Source organism: Fusarium tjaetaba (genome assembly GCF_013396195.1).
Source record: "Fusarium tjaetaba strain NRRL 66243 chromosome Unknown NRRL66243_c0000138, whole genome shotgun sequence".
Lineage (NCBI taxonomy): Eukaryota > Fungi > Ascomycota > Sordariomycetes > Hypocreales > Nectriaceae > Fusarium > Fusarium tjaetaba.
This window is the reverse complement of record NW_023501334.1, coordinates 195,085-212,527: the sequence shown is the minus strand read 5'-3', so window position 1 is coordinate 212,527 and position 17,443 is coordinate 195,085. Positions and strand designations below refer to the sequence as shown.

Below are 17,443 nucleotides of genomic sequence, written 5' to 3'. Positions count from 1 at the left end.
CCAGTAGTGTTATATAATTTATTGATATCAGATTGTTAATCTCTATGTGAGCTCAAGTTTGGAATCTCGCCCTGTCCAACTGTCCTCGCTCCATCTTTCCAGTAGGCTTCTCACTTAGCAATAACAAGCTGGCCATTTGGCGCATGGTTGATGGTGATGTTGGGTCCGCTGTTGGCAAAGTCAATGCGCAGCGGATTTCTCATCCGAGTGACATCCACTAACTGACCGACTGGCAAGCTTTGACCAAAGGAGATATAGAAGGCGTTGGATGGCTTGATCTGGTACTGATTTCCAGGCTCAGGTCTGAAAGTAGCGATGGGAACAGTGCTACCGCCATCGGGTGAACCAGCCACGCCGACGAAGAAGTTATCTAAAAGAAAAGCCAAAGTCAGCTACTTGTGATTGGGGGGATGTTTAGTGCTCACTCTCGGTGGCAGTCTGGAGGGTAAAGTCGTTGCCAGTATCGATCTCAAAGGCATTAACGAACGCAGACTGCGGTGCCGGATTTTTATCGAACGAAATGGACCGCTCAAAAATAACTACCGCATTCAGAGTCGTTCCGGGGTTCTGACTACCATCGTCTGACTGTGTACCAAGGTTCACTGGCCTTGTCTGGGCGACCTGGACTTTAGTGCCCTCCTTGGGACTGCCCCTCCAGGAGCCGACGATGCCGTAGTAGGTCTTCCAGATCTCGAACTCGGTCTGACCTCCATCGGGACAGCCCTCACCAACCTGGTAGACGTTTGTCCAAACGTTGCTGCTGGAGGTACCTGTCACCTCGGGCTTGTCGGCCACGAGGTTGTAGTTTTGGGTGCTGCCCGTGTTGTTATTGATACGGATGGTGTATCTGTTGACCATTTTGGCGGTTTCTTAGCAGAGTGATGATGAAGGTTTCGAAGAAGGAGGTTTTGGCTATAAGTGAGACTCACAATATGGAGATTCCTAAGTGTGCGGAACGGAAATGCCCTTTTATACTACTTCTTGGCCAACTGCGAAGACTTAAGAAACCGTACTGGTGCAAGGCACTAGGTATTGTGCTGAGGCGATCCAGACACTATTCACCATAGGTGGCTGGCTGAATTGGTTGCGAGCTAGTTCGAACCATCGCTAACTACGCCCAAAGTGGAGTGGAAAGGTCACCAACGCGAAGCTGAAAGCTGATATCCCTTAAGCTAGTAACCAGACTATTTGCTTCGTATAAACTACAGTCTAACCCCTCATTTAGTCAACTTTCGTCCATTCCCTCTCACTCTGCAGAATCTCCCCTTTCCATCTACAGCAATCCCCCAAATATGAAAACACCTCTTCTAGACACGCACGTGGCTCCAACTTCGTCCTGGTCGACGAATGACAAGCCGCGCAACATCACAATCACAAACTCCACAGGCAGCACGCAGAGCTACGCCCTATTCGCCGACACGCCAAAGATCACACCTGGTATACCAGTGATCAGCAACAACATCATCCTAGTCCTGCGAGGCATAGCTAGTGCCTCTGGCCAAGCGTACTTTACGCTTCCCAAGTCTCCCTTCTACGCTGTATGCGGGACAAGCTACGGTGGTGAGTCTACGGTCGAGACTACCGTCGAAGTTCTGGATTCGAGACCTGTTGAAGTTGGGCATAAGGCGGATGACCAGACGTTGGTGCCGGGTACGACGCTGGAGCTAGTTATCAGGAGGGGAACGCCCAATTTTGCGACCAGGCCTGATATTGTCAATTCCGGTCATGAAGGATGTTTCTGTATTCGAACCAGCAATGAGTTTACGCATAGTCAAGCACGTGCAGGTAAGTCTAGATCCCAACCCCTCACTCATCCCCTGCTAACACTTCCAGGGGATTTTGTCGTCGGCGTATCGCTTTTCAAGAAACTATCACGCTACTTCGGACCATTTGCTACGTTTAGGCCTGCGCCTGGGGCTGAGTATCAGATCCAGCCGCTAAACCGTTTCTATCTCGCAGTTGGAGATTACGATGTGCGCTCGCCTACGCCAAAGGGGCTCGAGACGAGGAGTTGTTTGATTGACTTTAATGTTCTGGAGTTGGATAATGTGCAGGTTCATCATACGGAGACTGGTCGGTTGTTTGTAAAGTCGGACTTTAATGAGGATTGAGGGGGGGAATGGCTGCATGGGCCCGAGATCATGGGACGGGCGGCTGAGATGTCTTCGCGCTAAACGCAGTCTTTGCAGCCAGCCACAAATTTCAGCTGTGTCAATTAAGTACTTGGTGAACCGGTTTGGGTAATGTTAGCACATCAAGGCACCATAAACGACTGAGCGACATACAAGCTGCACCAGTGTTTTCCGAAAAGGAACGGCCTGGCCCCGAGATCTCAGATAGCGTGATTGAAAGTTTCACACTATCGATCAGTATTTGAAACATGCATAGCGTCTTGTCAGCTGTGAATGGCTGGTTTTAGTTCCGCGCAGGCGCTATCCCGATTATCTAGGGATCATCCCCCGCTCCCGTGTAATGGTGTCTATCTTAGCGCAACGGAACGGTCTGGAGCTCAAGACTAGTTAGTAGACTAGTCATCCCGTGAACAAGCAAGCACAGAAAGCCTTGGTCTTGATCTTTTCCGCTGTGGGAAGCCGGACGGGATCTCCGCGATCGCCCCGCTGCTAGTCTCTCAAGGTGCACAATTCTCGAGATGTGACCCGCCAGCTTGGGAGCGGCTTGGAGTGAAAAGGCAGATTATTCATAGACTAATTATTTCTCTCTCTCTTGAGGCTGGTGTGATATGGCGGGTGTTTGATGCTGGTGACCCGATTTTATGTATATGTAGGTACTCTCTGTGTCTATTTTGCTTTTCGTATCACGAGCGGGAGTTATCTTTGTTACTCTTATGCTGAGGCGAAAGTAACTCGATTAGCGGTTGAGACTTGTGGTTGAGAACTTAAATCGGCAGACAGAAGTTAGTGACTCGATTAGTATTTAATTAAAGGATTAGTTTTTGTAAATCATCGTTTTCTCGAGTCTATAGTAGTAGATAGTCTAAAAGATGAATCATCACACCTAAACTGGACAAGAAGCGAACTAATTTTGTTGTGCTGTTTGCTCAACATAACAGGGCTCGGTGACAACCATGCAGTCTGACTTTCCAGATGCAAAAGTGGCTTTCGAATCATAAGTCTTGTCACCGCTATTAGCATAGTATCCTCTAGACTCCACAGGGATCTTACCGAAACAGTGTGTAGTGTCAGCCTATTTGCCTCCACGGCATTGGAAGTACGGGTTACAGCCACGGGTATATCCGTTATCAGCTTGGTTCGCAGCTTTGGGAGGAGCCTTCAGTCCTTCGTAGCTAATATGTCCGCTATCAGGGGCGGCAACAGGCAGTGCCACTGCGCCTGAGATCATGGCGAGAAAGGTAAGAGTGAAGAACTTCATGTCGAAAAGAGAGACTTGGGGTGAGTTATTGAAAGGAATTGCGTGAGTACGAAGGAGACAGACTCGGGGATAAGAGCGATATTAAATAGCCTTTCTGACGTCGTATTGCGCTTAAGATGACAGCGGGACCGTTGAACCTTATAAGGCTTGACAGCTATGCGTGTGGTCTCGGGAACGAGATATTGAGTTTTGACATATTGCTATTACGAGTCATGTCTTGAAAAAGTTATTTCAGCTCAACGGTTATAAGTGCCGAAGTTCATAGCAATGTCCGTGCATCGTGGTTGGTCCAGTGGTGGCTATGTAACATAGCCTCAACGTGTATGGCCTGATTCATTATTAAGTTATATTCATCATCACTGCCGAGTATTCAATTACCTGATCAACTTTCGATATCCACTATCTCCACTCCATGTTCCAGTTGAATTATCTCCCGACTCGTCGTCAGCATCTGAAGGTTCTCGCAAATACCCTCCGTCGGCGACCCCAATTTCTTCATCAACCGCAGCGCAGGAAGCCGAATACCTAAATCAGGGCACTTCATTATCGTAAAGAAGAGCATGGGGGTATAAGCAAGTTCGAAGCTAGACTGCTTAGTGGACCTTTCACTTTGCCAGCTCGCTAGTTGGAGCACCTGGCGAAATGTCCCCATGTGCTCCTCGTATCGGAAGTCGGCACTTAACTCCAGATAAGAGAGTTTGAGTCGCATAAACAATGATCTCTCTTGAGCTTGGTATAGTAGAGATATCGTATCGACTTGAAGCTTTTCGAATAACGTTTGCCAGGTTTGAAGATGAGTGCCGACTGTGTTGTACTCTTCTGTCATATCGAAGATGACTCCGCGATGTCTCATGTGGCAGAGTCGCACCACTCGGTTGAAGATATCGTCCATCATGTATTGCGCGTCTTCCATGCAATAAAACTTGGTCGGTATCATATATGTCAAGGCTGGCATGCTCTCGCTCTCAATGTCCTCAGGACCGAAAAGCATGGGCACGGCGGTCATACGTCTAAAGACAGGCATCAAATACCGTCGCGCCCAAGGATTGCTGCACTTTTCCATGATCGCAAGGCCATGTTGACAATGCTGTAGTGCAATCTTGTTATTCGCAAGAAGGTACTCGACGCAGATAAACAAGATACACACAAGCAATACCAAAGGCTCACTGTGAATCGTCTTGAGACGCTGAATAGCCTGTGTATAATGCTGCAACGCGAATCTCTCCGTATACGGCGCGACACTCTTCCCCTCAGAAGACTCAAACAACGAGCTTATCGATAAGATGGTATGTTTCACAACAGCCTCCGACTCGCTGAGCTGCATCACAAGATGGGTCCAGAAGTAGCCATCCCTAGCGCTCGACAGCCGCGGTGAGATAACACTGTGGAAGTACCCAAGCGCCCTCCGCTCCTCAAGCGGCAGTAAAGATTGCGAATTGACAGTAGCGACGCGCGGCAATAGCATCCGACCTTGCGCCACATCTCGCGGGTTGATCTTCTGCATAAGCGCGTAGCCGTCACATTTCCGACCAGTGCTTGTGCAGCGATGACAAGCGGGTTTTTTCTCATCGCATTTGACTCTTCGAATTCTAGACCAATGTCTATTAGAGCGCGGGAACTAGTGTTTCAGTGGTTGAAGATTGTGCTTACTTGCATGTTAGACAGCCTGTCTTTACCTTGCAGTGCGCTTGTCGCATGTTTCTTTTTATGAGCTGATGATGCTTGCTTGGCGTAAGCACGACGGAGAATTGTTAAACGAGGACGCCAATAATATGGTGGTCTAGACGCGTTGGAAAGGATCCTGGGCTTGCTTTTAAGGAATGCGGTTTTCGCTTGAGGTTTTTCGGCGGGTTCGGCGCTGGTAGGAATATCATCCTTGATCAGAAGACTCGGTAAAATTGAAGACAGTTGAGATCGACGGGTGAGCTTGACCATTTTGGGGGTTAGGTGTTTCAAAATGCGAGCATGCCAATAAGAAGGGTTCGCTTGACTTTGTATGGGCCTGAGCAAGGATATGTATATCCGAGGCGCTGGATCGCATGCTCCAGGGTAGGTGGAAAGCTTGGGAAAATCGATACAACTTCATGTGACAGCACTTGGCCAAACACTTAATTTTCGTATCTTAAGCTAAGCAAAAACAAAGTAACGACCTCTTGACAGCCTAGTTATCATACTATTACAACAGTTGACACACAGCCTTGGCCACTGAGATGATTTGCCATATGCCAAGCCAGCCCGTCAACTGCTTTCCCTCTCAATTCGTCTTCGTCTTCGTCACAATTCTTTAATTTAATTTCTCCAGTGCCTACTTTCCGATATTCGGGACTTGAGCTATTCCTTTCTCCAGCGGAGATCTCACTTAGTAGGATTCCAACCATGATGTCATACCCTTGAGAGTACATCTTGCACCCAAGAAACAGAAAGCGGATAGTATCTCCGATTACCAGTTCGGGAGCATCTTCCGATGCCGTCAAGATATCCGGAAATGCTACACATTCCATTGATAGGTTCATATCTGTCTCTAGAAGTGAGTTATTGAGGGGATGCATCCGAAAAGGCGTCCCATCATCGGGGCTGGGATCTAGCTTCGAGACCGATACATCGAACAGAATGCCACTGACGGTCAACGTTGCAGAAGAAACACTACCATAAGGGTTTGGGGTCGCTAGCATATGATGTACGTCAACTACTTTTGTCTGCGGCAATGGGCATAGGTGATAGAGGTCGTGAATAAGCATAGGTCCTATGACAGAGGCCCAGGACCACGTCGGCGCGTAGTATGCTTCGTGTCTCGAAGTCGGCCCCTTTCCCACATGCCAGCAAATGCTCGTTTCAAGTTCATCCTTCCAAATACCGGAGATATACTGTGTCTTGATAAAAGGAGCGAGTGCAGCAGCCACGCCCGAGATAGCAGGAAGCCGATCTGTCTCGCGGGTGATGGCACGGCTGGTGAATGGACCGATTATATCCAGCCAGACAATGAAAGGCTCCAGGATCCGCGGGGCATGTATAGGGTCTTTCCCTGATATCAAGGCTTCTAGGTTGATGAGCCTGAGCGACTCTTTGTGTGCTTGCGATCCGGGACGACACTCGCAGAGGCGAGCCGTACGACAATGCCAGACTAGCTCGTGAGCGGTAAACCGGAGGATTCTGCGGGATAGCACATGCTCTTGTAAAGTCCATGCTCTCTTCTCAAGCGGGTTTGGTTCACGGCACCATGGACCATCGCCGATGCTGTCCTGCCAATGGCACTGCGAATCCCACGGCCTGGCGAAGACCTCAACCTCTTCAACCTTTTCGTCATTCTTTGAGACAGTTGGGAATGACTTTCGAAGGCTGAAAGGCCGTGGGTGAAAGAGCCCTTCGCTACTATCATGTGCTCCGGCGGCAGCGATAGTGAGATACGCATTCTGATAAACATCGCACATCTTGGGAGACTCAACGGCCCAATCGTGCTCATCATCTTGGATGATGCAGAGTGAGTCTATCCATAGGTACTCAATTTTCAGTCTCCGACAAACAATGATCGCCTCTTGGAATGTCTTTGGAAACCGGGTGAAGTCGATGCTGTGGCAAAACTCAGTGAAGCTAGCTTTGGTGGTCTTAAGAGGCATAGCATCACCCCAGCAGTGGCTGAGAGCAATGTATCGGCCGCGGTCGTCGGGGCTGGGTATAAACAGATGAGGCTCTATGTCTTTATCTCCAAAAGAGACGAGACGGCTCGGAAAGGGCCGATCCTCGCTCTCCACTTTGCAGTCATCGTGTTCATTGACACAATCTCGGATCCAGCCTCGTATCATATCCCAGGTTTCCGGCGAGGTAACATCATGCTGAACATGTGTTCCCGCTCCAATCACTTTCCAAGGAGGGTCAATTCCTTAGCCATGTTAGCAAGCTATTGGTACCCTTGGTGGCTGTTCTCTTACCTGGTAAGCAGTATAGTTCATAGGTGGCATAGAACTTCTCTTCCATGTAAGCATAGCGAGCAATTAGCTCCATCCTTAGAGCTCCGTCTCGACCCCACAAGTAATCAGCCAGGAGATCATCGGACTCTTCGAACCAACGCTGACCGATAGAGCGATTGCTGTAGTTCATTTCCTGGATGTTCTGCCACGACATATTGAAAAGTGGGTACATTGAGGCGGTAGCGTCCCTGAAAAGAGTACAGACTCTGCACCTCAATGTGGCTCTCTTGCAAACCCACGCAAAGTCCATATTGTGATAAGGATAATTGGTATCATGGAACCCAATAACAGGCATTATATCTAGGCAGACAGCGCAGATAACGGTGTCAATCGACGGGTCATCTTCCATCTCAATGCGTTGGAAGAAAGCCTGTAAGCGCTGTACATCTTTCCGCACGGTTTGCAAATAATGGTGAAACTCCTTGAAAGGGGTTCTTGGCATCTTCAGGACTGCGATATCGAGGTTGCTGATCGCTCGGTCGAGATAGAAGGTCTCCATAGCGAAGGACTGGTTGACATATGCTGTAGCCATGAGACACCCCAGTAGCGCATACACATTATGGTACCCCGGCTTATCTGGCACATCAGCTTCCCATGGCTCGCTTTGGGTCAGTGGCTTAAATATCTCGATGTTGAAGATAAGATCATCCAAATTGGCACCACTAGAGACCTTGTGAGCCATTTGCATTACTGTCGAAGCGTCTAGCACACGCGCGGCCATGTTAAGGGCTATGAAGCAGCAATAAGAGGCTTGATCTGGCTTATTTTTGGTCTCTGCTCCTTCTTCCGGTACCAAAGTCTCCTTTGAGTTTAGGTTCTGCACATCTAAGCCAGTGTCCTCTTCATGATCCGCGGGGTCTTCGCAGGCAGAGGCGGCAGCCATGAAAGCTGCCTGAACTGCTTTATAGCATCTCTCCTGAAGTTCGGAAAGATCTATTGCCTGATCGCTGAGGTATCCGAACCGTATAGACCGCTCCGCTGTCATCGGTTCTGTTGCCCTGATGATCTCGATGGCGTGTTCTCGTATAAGATCATATTCGTTGACCATGGAGGGAAGCTTATCAAGCTGCAGAATCTCATTATCCCCGTGTGCTAGGAAAACGCTTTGAGAATTCTCGATGCCTGGTTCATCTGTTTCGAGGACGACCTCGCGTCTCGCAAGATAGATATGACATCCCGTGTAGTATGAGATTCTCCCCACATCGTCGCTCTCATCATCGTTATCCATAGACTCCTCTGTGTTACTGCGTATCAGCTGAGACTCTAGGCAGACTTCATCTTCAATGTCCAATCGGTCTAGATGGTCTGCCAGGTTGTCTCTATCAGTAGTTTCTGCGTCTGTCAACATAATGATGGTATCCGGTCTCGCGCTGTAGGAATTTGTCAAAGTAAATAGTTAGCCGTAATCTTGCACACATAGACGACACATTTCATTATTTCAGAAGCGGGGAGATCATTCAGGTCATCAAATTGTCATCAATGCCAAGACCGCCAGCTTTCAGCTTAGATATTTTTAGCAACAATTTGCCGCCCGCAAAGACGTGGTGAAAGAAAACAGGCATATAATTGGACGGTTCCTGTCAATCATGTAGATAAACAGCTACTCGATATAAGATGATCCTGCTTCACTGACACGACTTCTAATTCCAGCCTTTGAGTTAAGGCAATGTCTGCCAAGACAGCAGCCGACGAGGTAGTAGAATACGCTACCGCTGAACGTTGACTTTGAGAAGTCAACATGTACCTTGCCGCCAGTTATCTTGCTCCCCGTTGATGTGCGGGAAGTATCGTCTGGTCTAAGATTTCATCCTAGACCTATCCTAAACCCTTTTAAAGCAGACATGTTCCTCGACTACTGAACCCATACTGATACAATATGTATTCTAGTTTACTGATATAATGCAGCGCCTATTATACAGCCTGATAGTCTCAAAATACTCCACAAAACTAATTAACCAAACATCCAATCTTCTAAACAGTCTGACTCAAATCCTTCATCAACTGAAACGCTCCAGGAGTCTCAACCCACGAAGCAAGACAATACCCAATCATCAGACAAGCTTCCTCCTTCGTCTCATGTGAGTACATCCCAGGTCTTTGAGATGCGGCTGACACTGGACTGCTCAACATCAAGCGCCAGAAGTGAGGGTTATACTCGTTCACAGATCTGTAAAGTTTGATAATCTGGTCCTTAACCTGTTTGATGAGCTTAGACAGATGTTCTGTGCTACCCAGGAGGATATCAGAACGCGATGCCACAGCACTGCCGACAAGCTCACCGCGGATGAGTCCCACGATCTCCGGGGGAATGGTACCAGTAAGAGCTCGTGCGGTGTTTTGAGCAGACTGCAGGTCAAGCAGAATTCTCACTTTGATCAACGTGACAGCCGCAACGTGGCCTAGGCTGAGATATTTCCCGTTTGACCAAGTCTCCAGTGGTTCCTCCAAAACATCCGCGTTCCTGATATCGAGATATGGTTGATCCATATCGCCCCAATCATACTTTGACTCCGAGCCGGTGGTCGCGTACCACTTGACGAAATCGTAGGCTTCCTGATCCCTGTTGAGGCGGATGTACAAATGCGGCACAAGATCCCTCACACCCATGTTGTCGCCCCGACAAAGACGAAGCATATCAAGAAGATGGTCCAAGGCCTCTTGAACCGCGTCAATCTTACCGCCCGGCGCGCCATAAACCTGGAGCAACACGTCGACCATATGGTATCGCGCACGCATATACGCACGAGTCTCATGAATACCCCAAAAATGCCCAACGCCATTCTCAAAGATATTCGGAGGCGTAAACATATCTCCAGGGTGGTCACGAAGCTCCTGCTCCTCCTTCTCTACCGCCTTGCGTGACTTTTTGATGATGGTACAGCCATTTTTGTGATGGCTTCGGTCGGCTGTTTGATGGGATGCTCCGCAGTAGTATACCGCCTTGCAGCTTGAGCAGCGCTTGAGGAGATCCGTGTCTGCCTCGCTACAGGTTGCTAACTCGCAGACTCGAGGAGTGAGCTCGCGCGGTTCTGGCAATGGCATGACGCGTTGTGGTGTGCTTTTTTGCTTTTTGCTTTTTTGGGTTTGATCTGGAGGCGGGGGAAGTGAAAATTGATGATTTGGCTATGACATAAGAATGAAACAGTTTTAAAAGGAAAATTATCTGTGGCTTGAGGCTGTAGGTGACATCAGAGTGATAAACACCTGGTTATAAGGCATGAAATGGGGTTACTTTCAGACGGCGATGATATAATTGATCGGATGCTTGAGGCAAGGGAGGGGCATCACCAGATCCGCACGTGACCAGCAGGTAGATCGGCTCGGTAGATAGGATAAAGTTAAGCCACGCGTGTTGTGATCGGCCGTATAGACTTTTTCAGCAGACATTTTCAACTTGCCAGCTAGCTTTTCATCGTAAGATTGAGTATTTGTCCTTCTATTATGATCTCATACAAGGCCAGGATGTCTGAGATATGAGAAATACACAGCCAATTCTGCCTCGTCTTATCATAGCTCTATCACCCTATTACCGGTCTATATCCATCCGTGAGATCCGCTCCTCTCGAAAATATGTCACAATAAAATAAAAACCGAAAACAAGAGAGCCGATTGCATGTTGCCATTCATTCATTATGAATTCTCAAAATCTGCACTCACGACAACGCTCTCAGCCATTTGATGCTGGTGGTCTATAGCCCTGCTCTCGCGCAACCACGGCCTTTTAGACCCTTGCTTCCTGCTCCACCTTCTCAAAAACGGGGCTATGATTGTGCTCAATGATACCAGCAATTCCGGTTCGTCTTGATTGTTGGGTCGAATCACTCGTACGAGTAATGGAGCGTCGATTTTCCCTATGAGATACGTCTCTGAGTCTTTCAAAGTCCAACTTGTCTGTTGTGCTACTATTCCCTGCGTGACTATGCGATCATGGCACAGTGATACAGCCGTCGACAAGAGGCCTGTTGTGTTCATCCATTGCTCTTTCGGCCCCCGGCATTTGAGGAGGTCTGTTTCGAAGCACCTCGTCGCCACGTAAGCGAAAGTCGCTACGTCCTCGGAGTCAGCGAGGATTCGGGCCCAGAAACTCTCCTTTTCGATCGGGATCTTGAAGCATTGGACTGCCAGTCCTTGAGGGATGCAACCGACGACAAAGTTCTCGCCCTTCCTATCCACACCTGTGTCTTGCAATAGAAACAGGACAGCGATAGCGAGCGCCTCAAACTCTGCTTGCAGTTCACGGTCTAGCCTTTGATAATGTGCTCTGAAGTCTTCTTGTCGCAATATCTCCAGGATGTCGCAGCCCTGAAGCTTCTCCCACAAACGAGGCTTGGTGGCAAGGTCTGCTACATAAGCGGGTAGGACATCTGCGAGGAGCTCTCGTAGTCGCACCCGTCGGGCGATGCCAGTACAAAAGCTAACCTGGACAGCGGAGGGCCCTTCTAAATCGGTGATGGAAAGGGATCTCTTGGCAAGGATGTTGGACTTCTTGGTCTGACCGAGCCTCTTCACCCACGTCTGGGCGAAGTTCAATATCCCCACAGCGCTTTGCCCGCCCTGCAAACCAAACCCTACCTGCCTTTCAGCTACTTCCCAGTATGTTGGGAATGTCCCTAGCTCCTTCAACCAGGGAATAGACCTCCGAACTTGTTCTTGCGGAGTTATTTTGCAGGTTTGGTTTATCGAGACTCTTGAGCCGATGAACATTTTTGCATGGCGAGGGAAGGTTGAAGGGATGTCGGTGTTGTCTCCTGATACAGGGCTCCAGTGAAGAACAGACAATTGGTGGCCTTCTGTTTCTGTCGAGATGGAAGTAATCAGGCCACCACCAACTGATATTGCATGGAGGTTTTCCGTGTCATCCCTGGGCATGATGAAATCCCCAGGACCCCATGTGTCGAGCAAATCTTCAGGGCATGCCTTCAAGTCCAACTCCTTATCACAATCTGAAAACACCCTCGACCTTTCGAAGTTGTCAAAGTACTGAAAGGCAAAGACTCGGCTCCGAAGCATCTCACCAAAGCAGCTCAGATTCACGGGAGTCGCAAGTATACATGGTCCAGTAAAAGATGGGCCCCAAATCTGGTTTCCTATGAGCAATATGCGCTTCAATGGAGTGTCCAGGAAGAAGGGCCCAAAGGGCTCGCAATGACCTTGTGCGTAAAGAGCAAAGGCGAGAGAAAGAAACTGGGCCCTCAGTGAGTCGCGAAGTGGTGGATTCAAACCCTTGATAGTGGCTTCTGACTTTGTGAGTGATACCAGGGGTCCAGGTTCCGATGCAAAGTCAGGGTAGATTCGTTCCAGCTCAACACAGGACTCCTGTCTTGCAAGAAAGCTAAATGAATCACAGCAACCGCCGACCTCCTGAAGGACACCGACGGCCCTGTGCAGATGCTGCATAACATTTGGAACAGCTTGAGCTGACTGGCTAGTCATCAGGGAGACGATTGCAGTCGAGTTGGCGTTTTCAAAGAGAACAGACCCAAACTGGAGGTTGTGCGACCCGTCGGGCATAGGACTTACGCCGCCGATACCGCACCAGTATTCAACAGCCTCCCGAATGGAGTTGTCGCGGTCAGTTCCGATGCTCATCAGACCCTGACTTGAATGCAAGAAGGCTGCCCGCATTGTCTCATCCTCCTTGCTTGAATGGAGACATCTTGGGATGTGAAAGTCGTGAAAGTATGACCCAGCATCGTGCACGTTAATCTTGGAGTATATCCATGGCCCATGCTGCGCTCTTTCCAGTAGTTCATCAGCAATTTCGTCTGCCGAAAGACCTAATGCTTTCAACTCCAGCAGCCATGAATAGTCGCCAACGGCAACTTTGTCAAGGGAGTTTTCCAAGATATAATGGACTCTCTGATAGTCAACGCCAAGAAGTGCAATCTTGAGAGGTCTAGTCCATTGATCAATTTCGTCTTGGTCAATTTCGCCTTCGTCAATACAGGACTCAGGAACATTGGAGGAGACGTCATTCGGGTCATCAAATATGGAAAGCTCGGTGGAAAGGATAGTAGTCGCGTCGTTGATTTGAGGTCCGATTTCGTTAAACGGCAGGCCAAAGTACAATGAACCCAAAGCCTTATCGATCACAGACTGCTTGATCTCTGCAGATGACCAAGGGTTGGCAGCAGATGAGCTGAGAAGTTGTTGAAGTATTCTCTGCGCCTCCGGTAGAGAAGCAGCTATTTCAACATATGGCGGGGGCGCTGGTGTGGCAGGGAAACACGTATGCCATATGACGTTCCACTTTGCGATACTGCCAGACACCATATAAACCGCTGACTTGAGGTCATCGAATTCCTTGGGCACTAAGACCCCCGTCTCCTCAATGGTAGCTGGCCGTTTGCTTGCTCGACAGGACCTTGTATGTTCCCGGAGCCTCCCCTCAGCACCTGGACCATGAAGTACCTGGCGGCACCATGTGCAGGAAACACATATCATGTTTGGCGCAATACTTGGATCCGATTCAGGGACAACGTCTCTCAGCACATGCCTTCTTGCGATGTGCTGGATGACATATGAAAAAGCATGCAGTCGAGACCCTCGACATGTCTGATACCGAGTTGGATCATATTTTACAAAGGGGCATTCGAAGGATGGGCGGGCTGGGCTATCAAGCTTGGGATATCTTGGGGCGGCACCTTTCTCGCTGTCTAAGCTGTCAAAGCTGTATTCGCTATCGCGGCGAAAAGCGCGGTGTTGGCCCTCACCCACCGGGCCCAACCCCGCTTGCTGCGGGACTTGGGGCGGATGATTTCCTAGGTTGACACAATTTAAGCACGAGAATACACCTGGGCAGATGTCTACAGAGCTACCTACCCTCTTCGTCGCCGCCTGGGCCTTGCTGGAAGCTCATATTGCCAAACAGCTTACTAGAAATTTGCAATGTTGATGATGGGTTTTGGCGGCGATCAGCCTGGGGAGAGTGGTTTATTTCAAGTTGACGGGGACGTTTGTTGGCTTATTTTCCGTTAGGCAGCGAGGTTGTTTTGGCTCTTGCATTCGCTTGCACGCATGCTCTTCGCTCTCATTCGATGAAAGTCATGCAGCCAAGGTCAGGCGTCATTAGTGGTTCGCCAGCTCTGCCTTGAACTCAAAGGCCAATCGTACCAACAGGATCCATTAGATGCTGTTCTTGCATCATTCGAATCTGGAGGTGAATTTCTCATTATCGACGCCATAAAGAACACGTGCATTCGTTTATCATGATCTTAGTGTTCTAAAATTCACTGGCGACGGAACTGAGGGAGGGTTTGTGGGCGCTTGGCTAACCAGTAATCAGCCTGGCTGAAGCGCTGCCACTCCCTTGCGGGGTAGTCAGCAGGGAAGTAGGACCCGGATAGTAGGAAACATTGTCTGCCTCAACCCTTCTGTTTGTTTCTGCTAAATTATCATCTCTACAAAAACTTTCATTTTCTTTTCGATCATATATTTCCCATACAGATTTCCCGTATAATGAGTCTAGAAGTTGACTATCGACAAGAATACGATGCACTACAGCGTGCTTTGGCTGAGCAAGTTGTTGGTACCAGTCTGTGCAGCGACTGCCAGGCTGCAAAAATACTAGAGCGATTGAAGCCATTTGAATCTTCTGCTGAACCCCCTCATCCCACCAGAATTCTCCGGTTCAACTCCATGACGGATCTCGCCCTTAGGAGTAGTTGTCCTTTCTGCCGATTTCTGTGGAGGGTCATTCGTGACGGAAACAAGAACTGCTGCGCCAGTTGCCAGGCGGGCATCCAAATCCCCCAGGATGGACAACCAATGACCAGCAATCCAGAATCAACCCCAAAAGGACTTCGGATTTGGCTCTCGCTGCGGCAGCAGGAGGATTTGGGCTGGATCGAAACACGAATCAATGGTCAGAAAGTCAGTCGTCACATCGCCTTTGGCGGAATTCAATCCGTTCACCCTAAGTATGCAGATTGCCAGCGGATCAAAACATGGTTGGAAACGTGCCGTGAGAAACATCGATCTTGTAACGAGCAGCAATTACTCTCCAGTCACGGCTTGAATGGGCACTCAAGGTCATGTCTAAGATTGATTGATGTCGAGTCTCGCCTGATTGTGCAAACGCTGCATTGCGTACCCTTCATCACTCTCTCCTATGTCTGGGGAGACGCGGCCTCACGTACCTTTGAGGAAAAAGCGCTGGGATCCGAGTCGTATCATGTGAGCGACGACGTATCTCCAATGGATAGCCAGCCAATTGCTCTTCTCGAAGGAAGGCTTCCTCAAACTTTCGAAGACGCTATCGGTTTCACGAAGCGTCTAGGAGAGCGATACATCTGGATTGACGCTTTATGCATTCCCCAAGACGAACCTGACATCAAAGCACAGCAAATCTCACAGATGGACCAGATCTACTCCAGCAGTATCTGCACCATAGTATCGCTCGAGTCAGGTGTCGACGGAGGACTACCAGGATCCAGTTACAAATCGCCCAGAAATGTCGACCAATATTTCGAACAGTTACCTGGAGGCTTGAAAATAAGTACCTCGTTGATGAGCCTCAGGCTGATCATGGAAAGTTCTCCCTGGGAAACGCGAGCTTGGACGATGCAAGAATATTTGCTTTCCAGAAGAATATTGTTGTTCGGCAAGCAACAGGTCTTTTTTGTTTGCGGCGAGATGACCACGAAAGAAAGTTGGGCCCGACCGCATACTAAGGCAAACGACCTTGATGATGACCCCGAAGGTCATGATGAATGGGCAGAGTATGATCTCCCACTGCCGATAGCAACCCAACGACACAGTTTGAGGCATACATACCAGAGTTGTGCCACTCTTTACTCTCATCGCAACCTTACCTTTCCTAGCGACCGCTTCCGGGCTTTTGAGGGCTTACAAGCTCGGCTGTCTAAACTACACCAGGTCGAGTTTATCCATGCTATGCCCATCGATGAAGAGAACTTCCTTAAAGCGCTGCTCTGGAGGCACGAATCCACGAATCCTACTCTGATGAGCGACTTGAATTCTCCTTCATCGACTCTCGGGCAATGGCCACACTGGACCTGGCTCAGTTATCCTGGAGGAGTCGCCTACAATCCATTTTTGTACTGGACTCATCGTCGAAGCTATGCCAAGGACCTCGAGCTTCCTAACCCCAAGGCATGGTATCAAGGACCAAATGGGAAGTTCTACTCATTAACGAGTACGCCGACGTTGGGCAGTGGCGATGGAAGTTCCCCTTCAAACTCAGTTGCTGATATGGCAAGCGTACGAGTGATTAAATTATCTGGACTGGCCTTGGACATTGATATTACGCAGTGGCGACGTCAAGTAATAGATCCATCAATTGAGGTGTGGCGCAACCATGATTTCTCCACCGCTCGGGGCTCAATCACCTTTCATATAGGAATGGTGTTTGATGTTCAGCAAGACGGTAAGCATAACCTCCCAGAAGGTACTCGATACATTCGCCTTCTGCGCCTTAACGCAAGGGATCGACCAAAGATACCCCGGGCTTTAGTCCAGAATAGGCCACATCAGGTCCTCAAGCCCAATTCAAATACAAATGAAAGCGGGTCAAGTGAAGAGACTCAATTCTCGTCTGCGATAGACTGGATCAGCCGCAGTGATGGCCCGGGTGAGATGGAGACGGACTCTGCTCTTCTTGTTTTGGGGATTACGCCCCCTGAGATTGTCACCAGAAGGCTTGGTATTGCATACGTTAGAATGATGGACTTCCTGGTTGCCGGTGCTGTAGTAAAGGAAGTACTTTTGGGAGACTAGATGCCTGCATCTGGGGCATTGACCTCAACCAACTTGCGCGGTAGCAGATAGTTTAAAGATGGGCAGTTAGATAAAGGCTATTGTCCGCTGAGACTCATCTTCAAGAATTAGTAACAGTTGAACTTTTCTGAAGATCCTCCGTCTCTATCAAAGCATTTTCGGCTTATTTCCGAGTATCGGAAAATCGGAAACCAAACCGAGTTGCTTTTGATCCATTGCCTCGACGTGATAGGCTTCTCTTGTCTTGGCTTTATTTTGAAGTTAGTGCTGGACATCATCCGAGGGAACTAAGCTTATTCTATCTCACTGATGGTGTGCAGTGCTCTAACCCCGGCTTCAAACCCCGCACA

At 49.0% G+C, this 17,443-nt stretch overlaps 6 protein-coding genes across 6 annotated transcripts; 2 read left to right on the top strand and 4 right to left on the bottom strand.

The window, feature by feature from the left end:
* Positions 1 to 110: 110 nt before the first annotated feature.
* On the bottom strand, positions 111 to 858 carry FTJAE_7008 (uncharacterized protein; the record flags this gene model as incomplete). Its single annotated transcript, XM_037353680.1, has 2 exons — positions 111 to 370; positions 426 to 858. 2 exons carry the CDS (start codon positions 856 to 858, stop codon positions 111 to 113), a joined length of 693 nt encoding a protein of 230 aa, XP_037205954.1.
* Positions 859 to 1,292: 434 nt separating this feature from the next.
* Positions 1,293 to 2,111, top strand: FTJAE_7007 (uncharacterized protein; the record flags this gene model as incomplete). Its single annotated transcript, XM_037353679.1, has 2 exons — positions 1,293 to 1,785; positions 1,834 to 2,111. The coding sequence occupies 2 exons, from the start codon at positions 1,293 to 1,295 to the stop codon at positions 2,109 to 2,111; spliced, it is 771 nt and encodes a 256-aa protein (XP_037205953.1).
* A 1,093-nt stretch (positions 2,112 to 3,204) lies between these two features.
* FTJAE_7006 (flavin-containing protein) lies at positions 3,205 to 8,703 on the bottom strand (the record flags this gene model as incomplete). The annotated part of the gene is made up of 5 exons (XM_037353678.1): positions 3,205 to 3,404; positions 3,916 to 4,979; positions 5,779 to 7,267; positions 7,317 to 7,543; positions 7,595 to 8,703. The coding sequence occupies 5 exons, from the start codon at positions 8,701 to 8,703 to the stop codon at positions 3,205 to 3,207; spliced, it is 4,089 nt and encodes a 1,362-aa protein (XP_037205952.1).
* A 623-nt stretch (positions 8,704 to 9,326) lies between these two features.
* Positions 9,327 to 10,397, bottom strand: FTJAE_7005 (MYND finger; the record flags this gene model as incomplete). The annotated part of the gene is made up of 1 exon (XM_037353677.1): positions 9,327 to 10,397. The coding sequence occupies one exon, from the start codon at positions 10,395 to 10,397 to the stop codon at positions 9,327 to 9,329; it is 1,071 nt and encodes a 356-aa protein (XP_037205951.1).
* Positions 10,398 to 11,280: 883 nt separating this feature from the next.
* Positions 11,281 to 14,214, bottom strand: FTJAE_7004 (WD repeat-containing protein; the record flags this gene model as incomplete). The annotated part of the gene is made up of 3 exons (XM_037353676.1): positions 11,281 to 11,314; positions 11,377 to 14,116; positions 14,178 to 14,214. 3 exons carry the CDS (start codon positions 14,212 to 14,214, stop codon positions 11,281 to 11,283), a joined length of 2,811 nt encoding a protein of 936 aa, XP_037205950.1.
* Positions 14,215 to 14,813: 599 nt separating this feature from the next.
* FTJAE_7003 (heterokaryon incompatibility (HET) domain protein) lies at positions 14,814 to 17,093 on the top strand (the record flags this gene model as incomplete). The annotated part of the gene is made up of 1 exon (XM_037353675.1): positions 14,814 to 17,093. The coding sequence occupies one exon, from the start codon at positions 14,814 to 14,816 to the stop codon at positions 17,091 to 17,093; it is 2,280 nt and encodes a 759-aa protein (XP_037205949.1).
* Between the last annotated feature and the right edge of the window lie 350 nt (positions 17,094 to 17,443).